Source organism: Spodoptera frugiperda, chromosome 30 (genome assembly GCF_023101765.2).
Source record: "Spodoptera frugiperda isolate SF20-4 chromosome 30, AGI-APGP_CSIRO_Sfru_2.0, whole genome shotgun sequence".
Taxonomy (NCBI): domain Eukaryota; kingdom Metazoa; phylum Arthropoda; class Insecta; order Lepidoptera; family Noctuidae; genus Spodoptera; species Spodoptera frugiperda.
Genome location: NC_064241.1, coordinates 2,283,956 through 2,295,484, shown reverse-complemented (window position 1 = coordinate 2,295,484; position 11,529 = coordinate 2,283,956). Strand labels below are relative to the sequence as shown.

At 36.7% G+C, this 11,529-nt stretch overlaps 2 protein-coding genes across 2 annotated transcripts; one reads left to right on the top strand and one right to left on the bottom strand.

Moving 5' to 3' along the window:
• Positions 1-64: 64 nt before the first annotated feature.
• On the top strand, positions 65-2,809 carry LOC118269692 (polycomb protein EED). The gene is made up of 7 exons (XM_035584942.2): positions 65-233; positions 404-543; positions 1,148-1,319; positions 1,449-1,988; positions 2,065-2,217; positions 2,292-2,408; positions 2,543-2,809. Exons 1-7 carry the CDS (start codon positions 153-155, stop codon positions 2,630-2,632), a joined length of 1,293 nt encoding a protein of 430 aa, XP_035440835.2. The 5' UTR covers positions 65-152; the 3' UTR covers positions 2,633-2,809.
• Positions 2,810-2,898: 89 nt separating this feature from the next.
• LOC118269691 (putative thiamine transporter SLC35F3) lies at positions 2,899-11,264 on the bottom strand. Its single transcript, XM_035584941.2, has 9 exons — positions 10,617-11,264; positions 10,058-10,225; positions 9,784-9,949; positions 9,330-9,508; positions 8,205-8,333; positions 7,504-7,693; positions 7,305-7,394; positions 7,090-7,219; positions 2,899-6,990 (listed from the first exon to the last, which is right to left on the bottom strand). The coding sequence occupies exons 1-9, from the start codon at positions 10,935-10,937 to the stop codon at positions 6,873-6,875; spliced, it is 1,491 nt and encodes a 496-aa protein (XP_035440834.2). The 5' UTR covers positions 10,938-11,264; the 3' UTR covers positions 2,899-6,872.
• Between the last annotated feature and the right edge of the window lie 265 nt (positions 11,265-11,529).

Sequence of the window (11,529 nt, the reverse complement as noted above, 5' to 3'; positions counted from 1 at the left end):
CTTGTTTTGAACGCAACTTACTCTTTATTCTACAAAATAGTCGATGGTTCAACAAGCTCCCGCGAAAATTTGACATTTGACGTTTGCACGACGCCGTTGTCAGCTGATAAACGATCTCATTTAAATTAGTTAAAATTTATTGTAATAATTGTATGAAATTACATTACGTTCATGCTGAAATTGAACACTCGTTTAACAAACTGTCTACCATGAATTTTTCGGACAATGAGGCTGTAAGTAGAACATTCTATTCATGTAGATAAGTGACTCAACAATGTGATTGTATTGAAACAAAGTTTACCTTGTTTCTGTCTTGTGAATGTTCTTCATGTAGTTATGAATACCGTTGTGACATTGTGCTGTAGGTCATTGGCTTACCGCTATTTGAATTCATGTATTTTAGGATGATACTTCGAGTGTTGAAAGTACTTCGAACACAGATAATACTTCGCGCAGCGAAACTCCAACAAACTCGCGGGTGAAGAAACGTAGACGGGGCAAAAAGAAGACTACTAAACAAGTGAAACCGCCATATAAGTTTAAGTAAGTAACGAAAGTAATCACTACATAAAACTGAAACAAACCACACCAAAAGAAAGGCCTAGTAACATACTAATATGCTAAATTGGTGTAATGAAGTTGCTATTTAGTTCAAGAACGTTTCTAACCTTAGCAAAATAACATCTAATACTGGTTCATACTGGTGCTACTAGTATGTAATGTAAGTAAATGGGCAATTCAGACAATGAAACTAAATACTATACAAGACAATTGTCTGGGTCATTCCAGTAATTAAAAGTAATTACTAATTGCAACTAAGCTGAAGTTCAATGCTATTGGAACATAGAGACCCAGATATATGAATGATATACTTGATAGTTATATTGTTTATTTCATTTAGGAATATAAATGTGTAACTGTAAACATACTACATATTAGAAACAAATGGTATATGGTAGCATAGTAGCATAACTATTTAAAAAGGTGCCATAACTCTTCTAAATTGCAGTTAGTTATTTGAATTATAAATACTATTTTACATGTTCATAAATGAAATCTTTATGCAGAAAGGAAACCATTTGCCTTGCAGTGCCTCCCGCTCATAACATCATTTCACAGCTAATAATAAATTATAATTAATTTACAGCTGCAGTGCAAAAGAAGACCATGGCCAGCCATTGTTTGGATGTCAGTTCAACCACCACTTGGGTGAGGGACAGCCGCAGGTGTTTGCTGTGGTGGGCAGCAACAGAGTCTCCATATATGAATGCCCTGACTCTGGAGGATTTAAGTTCCTTCAGTGTTATGCTGATCCAGATGTAAGTACTTGTATTTCTTGGGAATATAATTATGTTGTTGCTCTATTCTATTATCCTGATGGAGAGGTGTATTTGCAGGGTTTATTGTTAATTTTTATCATCAATTTTCACAATTCATCTTCTATGCAGGTTGACGAGACATTCTACACATGTGCATGGTCATATGAAGAAGAAAGCAACCTGCCCCTGCTGGCTGTCGCTGGCTCACGCGGTATTGTGCGGATCTTCCAGCCTTCCACACAATCCTGTATCAAGCACTACATTGGGCATGGACATGCTATCAATGAAGTCAAGTTCCATCCCAGAGACCCTAACTTATTGCTGTCAGCCAGCAAGGACCATGCATTACGCCTCTGGAACATCATGACAGATGTTTGCATCGCTATTTTCGGAGGAGTCGAAGGTCACAGGGACGAAGTGCTCAGTGCCGATTTTGATCTCAAAGGAGAGAGAATAATGTCTTGTGGCATGGACCACTCACTCAAGCTGTGGCGATTAGACAAGCCATCTATGCATGAAGCTATAAAGCAAAGCTACAGCTTCAACCCACACAGAGCTTTGAGGCCTTTCAATTCTTTGAAAGAACACTTTCCAGATTTCTCTACTAGGGACATTCATAGGAATTATGTTGACTGTGTTAGGTGGATGGGTGATCTCATTTTATCCAAAGTAAGTGCTTCAAAACTACTTTTGAATATTTTTATTCAATTTGTTTATGTTATCTGATTTATATTTTTTTTTCCAGTCCTGTGAGAATGCAATAATCTGCTGGAAGCCTGGTCGTCTTGAAGACACGGAATTACGTCCGGGCGACAACTCTGTCACTATTGTGCACAGGTTCGACTACAAGGAATGTGAAATATGGTTCATACGATTTGCTGTGGACTACAGTCAAAGGGTGAGATTCTTTTTACATTTTATAATAATTTAAATATTTCCTCTCAGAATATTCATGTGAAATGTCTTTGACAGGTGATAGCATTAGGCAATCAATGTGGCAAGACAATGGTGTGGGAGCTTGGCAATGTGGCTGGTGGTTCACGTGTCTCGCAACTGGTGCATCCTAGATGCGTAGCTGCTGTCAGACAGGTATGATATTTTACACAAGTTCTATTGTGTCAGTCTAAAAAGCTCTATTTTAAATAGAATACTACAAATCATACAACAGTTTCACAGCTGTGTTCACATTTCAAGATACACAACAATGCATATTATTTGTACAGGTGACGCTTTCCCGCAACGGCAAGATCCTATTGACTTGCTGCGACGACGGCACCATCTGGCGGTGGGACCGAGTCTGCAGTAATATTTAAGTAAATTAAATATACATTAAATAAACACTAGGATCTATTGAGAATCTTAATGAAATGCATGAATGTAATGAAGTATAGCAAAAGGTAAGATAATTTAGGTTAATGATTTAATTTTGTAACTGAAGAAGTTTTCATTACTGAATATATTTTACAATGTGATTGATCACAATAAAACAAGACTGGCTTTTAGTCAATGTAAAATGTGTGTAATTTATGAGTTGGTTGGTGTGTAGTGTGTGGGTAAGGTACACAGAATGAAACAACAGTTTTATGACAAATTTTATTTCATGACCAACAAATTACGTCTACTTTTATTTAACAAAATGAATCACAGGGGCCAAGGTGTTATCTCGTGTTCACTACTCGCAGTTAATGTAAGACACATACAAGGTTGCACTACTCGTAACCACGTGAATCCTAATACAAGTATTCAGGTACCTCCTAACGCTAGACACCGATAAACACGACCCTACGAATCGAATTAAACATTATCTTCAGTAATACCTATAAACTAATGACTAGACTAACATCCATGACTGCATAATTGAATTTTAGTCAACTTCCATTTAATTCAGTCTTTAAAATTTTACAATTAAAACGAGCAATAAAGACTGTAGAAACAATAACCAATGTACAAAATCTTTAACATCATTAATCATTTGAGATAATCGAATTATAAAACTTTGTTTAATTTTTCATTTTAATATATTTTTTTAATTATTTCAATTTACGTAATTAGAATACAAATCACGGAACTACAAGTATCTAAAATAAAGGAGACGATACAAAAATAATATAGGTATCTACAGTACATAAGCGTGGTACAAAACATCAGTCACGACAGACACATTGAGCTAAGACGATACGAAATACATTCACACAATCATAAAGACAACGAACTAATACCGACGTCGACGGTTTACAACATAAAAATATTTCGCTAGGGGATAGTCATGGGGTAGTACGAATACACTACTTGAGTACCATACAACTTATATTGAAATAGGATTAATGAGAATATAAGGCTATAATATATACGTTGTCGATTTACGCTACCGACGATTGAGAAATTCTTTACGAATAATAAACATGAAACAATAACGAGTACACTAACAAATATCAACAACTAACAGAGGGTACATACGCTTCAACTTCGTAAAGGCACGTAACTATAAAAAAGAAACCATTCAAACCCATGGTTAACATTGATATATTATTCAATGTTGCGTCAATGTTTGAATAACTTGAATAACTGATTAACTTTCTGAAACTACAAGTTAGAAATAGGTCTTGTTTACATGTCACTTCTGCTGAAGGGCGAGGGTCGAATTTGCTATATTAAATTAAAAAGAAACCTTTCAGAAAATAGCTTTCAGAGTAAAAAAAATGGGATATCAATAATAATAACAAAAGCATCTCTATAATAATTATCTAATTACTCAATTCCACATGGTTGTGAATATCGAATAGTTATAGAAAAAATGTGCGGTTAAGTGCGTCACTATTGCTTCCGTCATTGGGTCAGGCTTGCACTTATGCAACGTGTAACGAATCAGCTTATCACCCCATCGTCATGAAGTAACATGTAAACGAGACCACACTATCGATATCTCGATTTAATAGTTCTGAATCGCGTCAATCGTGAGCGCATGTAAGTAAAATCACGACAACTTTACTGTATCGCAATCATCGCTGTGACGCCGGTCGTTACGATTCTTTGGTACTTTACACATATCTACGCACGTAGGTAAAACTGTGTAAATACTCGTTCGAATTGCTATTGTAACAAGTTTATAGCATTTGTTTATAGTGGTGTTGCATAGACAAATCTATTATTTACTAACATTTCTTACATGCACCAGTTATGACAAAATGATCAGCTTTTTAACCATCGACAACCATACCCAATTATACCAACAATATCAGCTCATTAAATAAATTCGATATAATCAAATAATTTATGTATTACATAATTGAATCAGTGAAGAGTAAAGACTTGGTAATGTTGGCATAACTGAGTAGCAGTAAGCTCACTCTTGAATTCACACAATATAAAGTAACAACTCATCTATAAAATATCCGAATACGGACAACGTGTCACTATTCGCTACTCTACGACCTCTACGTCCATCCATTGCATAGTACGATAATATTATTAAAGTGCTACGATATAATATGAATTAACACTACATTGGGGCGGTTGTAATACTTACTTCATATAGGGAAACGTGAGAATGGAACTAGTGTTTGATAAAGACGATAACATTCAAGATTGTATAATTATTAAGTCGATTGTCTCAGCTCTGTTCAACTGAACAGCCTGTAGTGTCGACCTATTATATATTCTTAGGAGATTGAAATTATGAAATACCTCTGTTATTATGTATTAATAGGCTGCCCAGTACACTTAAAATCTTGGCTCTGAACGGTTCCCCACACAATTTCCTACAGTTGCATATAGCACGCGATATACCCTTTTAAGCGATTTAGCATCGTTCGGCTACATTTCGACATGATCGCCATCATAGTAATATAAAATTATTGTTATTTCTAAGTATATAATTTACCCTGACTATAATATTTGACTAGATTCTTTGAGATCAAGTAATAAGTTACGAATTCGGAAGCCATTCCCGAGGACCAATAAAGGTATGAATGAAAATCAACATTTCGCCGATAGATTCACAAATATTAATACAAATAGCAGTTTCTACATTATTATTGTCACCAATGAAACTAACGGAAAGTTTTACAAAGTCTTCAATATTTTATAACGAATTATTGATTTGTTCCGTACATAAATTTCCGTTCATTTCTCATACCTTTAAGTGGTCCTTAACCTACACTAAACCTACGGGTGGATCACAACACCGAGATAAGTATGCAAGTACCATTAGATAAGAATTAGGAGTGCCAAGTTATACGTATAGTTACAACTGAAATAGACTAGGGAACAAAGTGCTAAGATGAGAAAGAATGTTGTATGTAGATATAGTTGCATCTTGTATATATTGAATCGCAATATTTAAAATGGACATTTTCAAATAGGAAACATATTGGAATGTTATTTAACGATTATTCTAGAAGTTTGCGCTTTACTAAATGTATCAAATACATTTTTATCATCGCTTCAATTACAATAAAAAAAGTCTTCTAATTTTAGTCATCATAAAACTAAGGCCATCAGTTATGTTGGAGGTCACTACGATGGCAGCCTACGACCGCTGAATCAATACTGGGATTGAATACCAGACGGGCGCGACATCAGACATCATCATAAAAATAACAAAACTCATGAATTTTATATTCGCGCAAACTTCGAACGTGAATTGATTTTCTAACGTGTCGAGACGTACACGAAGCTACGCAACCACTAGTCTAAGCGAAAATATTTTAGATAATATCGATCGATTGTATCTTGGGGCGTAATCTGAGCTCTATTTGCCAGCGGAAAGAAGTCAGTTGGCAGAACGAGATATATGACGCTTTGACATCGCGAGAAGAATCCGTAATCTTGAAAAATATATAGCAGGTACACAATATAACATTTATATATCTACTACATAATACCACCACATTATTGTTATTCCTACAGAGAATGTAGAGAAATAAATAATTTTCGATTACACTTTACATTTCATCAATGATTTCTAATAAAGTTCAAATTTTCCTCGTGATTGTCCCATCGATTTGCTTAACTTCTTCGTAACTGACCTAGGCCCGTATTAGTACGTCACTCTCAGTTAAGAGCGCCTTTTAGATGTCGGCTTAATTAATCGTAGTAGCTTTTGTGCTAAGATCAAGTGAAATAGCATCAAGAAATTTAAGACAAGTTTTCATGAAAATAGAAATAGTTGCTACACCCGGTATAATTTCACTTTTAGCCGCCTTCAACAGACATCAATAACACATTTTGAGAGCTTTTGACTGAGAGTACAATATCTATCCATCATAAGTCACGACACAGTCCCTACTGCATATATTATCCTAGATGGAACAACAGTCAACCGCACTTCAGTAAACACTTCGGAACAGCGTCTTTCTTCACTACCCGAGAACTACTGGTATGAATCGTGCTGAGGAGAGACGTGACGGACATACGGACCTCCTGGCAATAAGAGTGCAAACGGCGCCCCCTGTCGGTGCATTAGACAGACTTCCTGACGGCGTGCTCGTAGTACCCGGCCGCGCAGGATACTACGAGTAGCGGCTGCTAGGTGACGGGGCTCGGCTCGGGCGGTCACCTGACGCGGCCGGACGGGGAGCGCAGGTGCGACCGTATGTAGCCCGTGCGGTAGTCCATGGCGTCGCGGTTGCGGCCCGTGCCGTTGTTGCCCCGTTTGCGACTGCGGCTCCATCTAGTGTAAATCGTTTAAACAAAGTTAGTATATATTTTGTTATTTATTTTCGAAAATCGACTCTACTCGTATTACATGTAAACAGGTGTATGTACTCACCTCAAAAGCCTCATGATATAATCAGGCCAATTGTCTGGAAACATGACCAAGAAGAAGCCGACGCCAATAAGTATCAGACCAGCGAGATTCATGCCCTCAAACTGTACTCCATACAGGACCACATCCAACGCTACAAAGCAAAAGAAAATTGAAAAAATAAGTATGTAGAGTCTCCACTTGAAAACTTCTGAAAATAATGAAAATAATCAATTTACCTGCCGAAACCGGAACTGCGGTAATAAGAGCGAGCGAGACAAAGATATTGTATGTAATTATATTGCCAAACTGAAACACCAGGTGGAAAACTGTAAAGAGAAAATATAATTTGTTGGAAATCAAGAAAAACAATGCCAAATATTTTGATACTTATATTAAACTCGAGCTTAATCGTTCTGAAAATGGCGTAATACTCACTGAGCAGCGCAATACTAGCGACAAGCAGATAGATCCAAGGCATGCGATGGGAGGGCAACATCTCAGAGCCGGTGAGGTACAGCGCCAGGCAGAGAGGCCACAGGAGAGAGGCGTTCACGATGCCCAGGATTGAGAAGAACAGAGCGCGCTGACCAGAGTTCACGTCACCCATCACTTTTCTGAACAACACCTGCATTAGAAACGTTTAGGATAATGCTTGACACAACACTTGGAGACCAACTGTAATATAAATGCGATTAAAAAATTAAATCTACATAACATTCTTGACTATCATTCTTTAAAAGTCTCCATATTGACGCCACATTCTGTCTGTGTCTATCTGCTGCACCATAACTCTAGGATGGACCGTTTTTGATAGGTAATGTTGTTACACAAAATGACGTAATGTTCTTGCTAATCTTCTTTTTTTATTATTCAGCTATTTACTTCGTGGTTTATAAAATGTACCCAATTATTGCATTTTTATAGCATCCAGGTATAAAGTATATCGTTATTCTCTGGGCATAAGAAAAATGCTCCGTATATGTCGTGCAAATGCGATTAAAAGATTAGTTATGCCGACGAGATCCATATAACATAAAATTATATGAAGTTATGACATTGCTATATTGACTCCATATCTTTACGCTGTAGAATCTATTCACTACTTACGTCATAGCTTATTGTATGAACTGACATACCCTAAATATGGCGAACCCTGCAGCAGCGCACGCCGCTAACACCACGCCGCCAAGGGTCGAGCTGCCTGTGATGCCGTCCATGTACGCCAGTAGAGCTATACCCGTGTCGCATAGTATAGCTGCTACGATCTAAACATAATGATGGAAAAAGTTAAATCTCTTGATTGAAATAAAATTATCTATCACGCCATAACTAATGCTGAAATATTGAACGAAATCTGTGAAAATGGACTTATTTACTGTGATCACATCCGATCTCATGTTTGGCTCCAATTAATTGTATAAATGAAACCATTGTTAATATATCTTGCCAGTTGTTTGATTACAAATAGGTACTTTATCTCAATCTTCATACAACATCAACGACTACAAAGTAACGTGATGAAGCTAATTGACTTTAATTAATGTTCGTTCTAGATCCGAGCGACACGAACCTAAGGGCGCATTCGTGACCACGATTAAAGATTATAAAAAAAAGAAAAATTTAAGAACAAACGACGCCATTTCCGGCCGCAGCACCCGATAGTGAAATGTACACACGCAAGCAAACCCGCCTAAATGCATGAAGGCCAGTTGCTTAACACCAACTTTAGAAATGATTTCGATTTTAATAATATTATAACTATTGTACTGTGGGAGTGTTTCGAAGTTCGAAGGTTGCCGTAGTGGCTGGGCAACCGGCCGCTGCATAATGTGTCGCGGGTTCGATTCCTGCTCGTTGAACTCTTTGTGTGATATACAGATAGCTGTTTCGAGTCTGAGTGTGATGTGTAGGTACGTGAATTTGTATGTTTGAAACTTTGAAAACGCCAACCACGAAACAGGAGAAAATCCTCTGGTGGAAACATAAAAAATGCGATTATTAGAGAAAGTAAATAGGCCGTGACTAAATCGCACTATGGATTTAAAGGTGCGGTTTGCCACAGCTACGCGTGATTCGTGTCGCTACTTGCGATATAATAGAATATGGAAATGATGTCATAATACTTAATATTAATATGTCAGTTTATGTTCAGCATATTATGAGCATGTAATAAAAACCTCTATTCATATACCAAGTAGTACAACACTTGGACTGGCTTTTAGAGTACTAAACTACATTAGATGTACCGTAGTTCAACTCACCCTGACTCCAACAAACTGTTCATGTAGTATGACCCATGACAGAAGGTAGATGCATGACACATTGGTGGCAAACAGTGCCATCACATCAGTGGAGAGTAAGATCTTCAGTGCGTAGGTGTACATGTAGATTGTGACTGTCCACAGAAGACAGAACAGACCACATCGGCTTATGAATCGTGCTGTTGAAATGACATTGTTTTTACTAATACATGCTTAATCTAAATAGTGCTCTTGACCTGTTCTTATTGGATTGCTAGATTTCTGATTAATTTCATTAACTTTGCTATGATAGTTGGTTTGTTTTTGTAAAGAGGCCAGTTAGAAGTATTAAGTTCCTTAATATTTAACAAATATTAATTAGTAGGATGTTAATTGTAGAGTGTTCCAGTGAGTTGGTCAGGCAAACCAGAATGTACTATAATAAGAATAAACTTAACAAACTAAAGTGACTTACCAAAAGTAAATCCTTTCTCCTTGAAATCACTGAAGGCATCAAACACAATATCATTGGCAGACTTACACTTGTTATGTATGAGCATTACTATCAGGTAGAGAGGGTAAAATAATATCAACCAGTTGGTGCAGAACCATGCTGTGAAAAATGGTGCATTGTAGAGATTCTGAAACAAGAACAACAAATTAAAAGAAAGTTAATATAGCCTGTATTACACAAAAACTAAGTCTGAGTCAAACAGTGAAGATATTTTCTTATTTAGTACAGTACTTACTCGTGAGTGATGTCTAGTAAAGTTGTTGACCATAGGTGAGGACTCAGTGCTGTAAACCATACCGTGGGTGGTTGGGGGATACTCTTCAAGGTACATGTGCTTAATGCAGTGGGTGGATGTCACCCAGCTGGCAGTCAATGTTAACATTACACAAATACCATAGTATATCTAAAACAAGAAAATAACATTATCCGGCAAACATTAATAAGAGAAAAGATGAGATTTATTCAACTTTTTGGACTCCAGAATTTATTTATAGTTTTAGTATTAAATTTTTAGATCCAGGTAGATATATCTCTGCTGCAACCAGGTTCCAAGAGGGATAGGTAGCAACATCCTTTAAATTTTCAGTGAGTGCCAAACCCACTGTTAAAAGGCTTTTCAGTGAACATATTGTGGTTGATTATGATGATTTAATTCAGTTAACCTTATAAATAAAATATTTTTGTTTATAATATCAAGTAACTAGTAATTATTAGGGACATGGTTTTAAATAATATGTTTCATCTTAAAGCCATGAAAAATACTGCAATCTGAAGCTTTTCTAATTATAAAGTACCTTCTTGGCGAATTTTGAGCAACAAGATCGGGGGCATTTCTTATCACGCAACTGACGCTCCTCATCCTGACTGCTGGTGGCCGACTCACTGTACGCCTGCTGCAGTGACGGCTGGGTAGTCAGCGGCGGCGCCGAGCACACCGACGCTTGAGGAGTAAGCGGAGCCCGAGGACTCAAAGGCGTCGGCGGACCATTCGGACGATCCCTGTCCCCATCACCACCACCTCTTTCATTTTCCACTTCTTCACTTGTTATTATCACAGAAGGAGCGCGCACTCGCTTGGGATTGAAAATAGTAGGCAAATCACCGTCCCGTGCCATTTTGTTTAGTTTATTTCCAAGTCCACATTATGCAAAAACAGCACAACCATATTTTTCATTCAGAGAAAATCAATTTTCTCGATTTTCTTACAAAAAAATACTAAATCATTATGCCTACAAAAGCAATAGATCCCGAAAACACGCATTAGTTACATTATTCACACATTACTCATACAATCCTAACCGGCAAAAAACAGAAAATAATAAAAAATACATTGAGACTGAAACGAATTTACAGAAATATTTTCATCATTCATTTTCCTTGTTTTTCAAAGTGAAAGATTTTCATTTTTTATGTGTTTCCTTGGCAACATTTTAAGTTGCTATAGCAAAATAAAATAATAAAATCCGCACAGACTATAGATAAAATTTAGATAGAAGAATACCGGAACACGCGGCTATTTATTTTATTTTATATGGTAACATTTCTTATAATGTCAAAATGTCAATCACATTGCATGCACTCATTCGATTGGATAATAGTCAGTTCATTAAAATTCAGCTTTGAATTGATTGGTTGAAAATATCGAAGAGTGTTAACACGGTGTTATCAAAACAAAAAAATACATTGATTTTGTTGAAAATATAATTA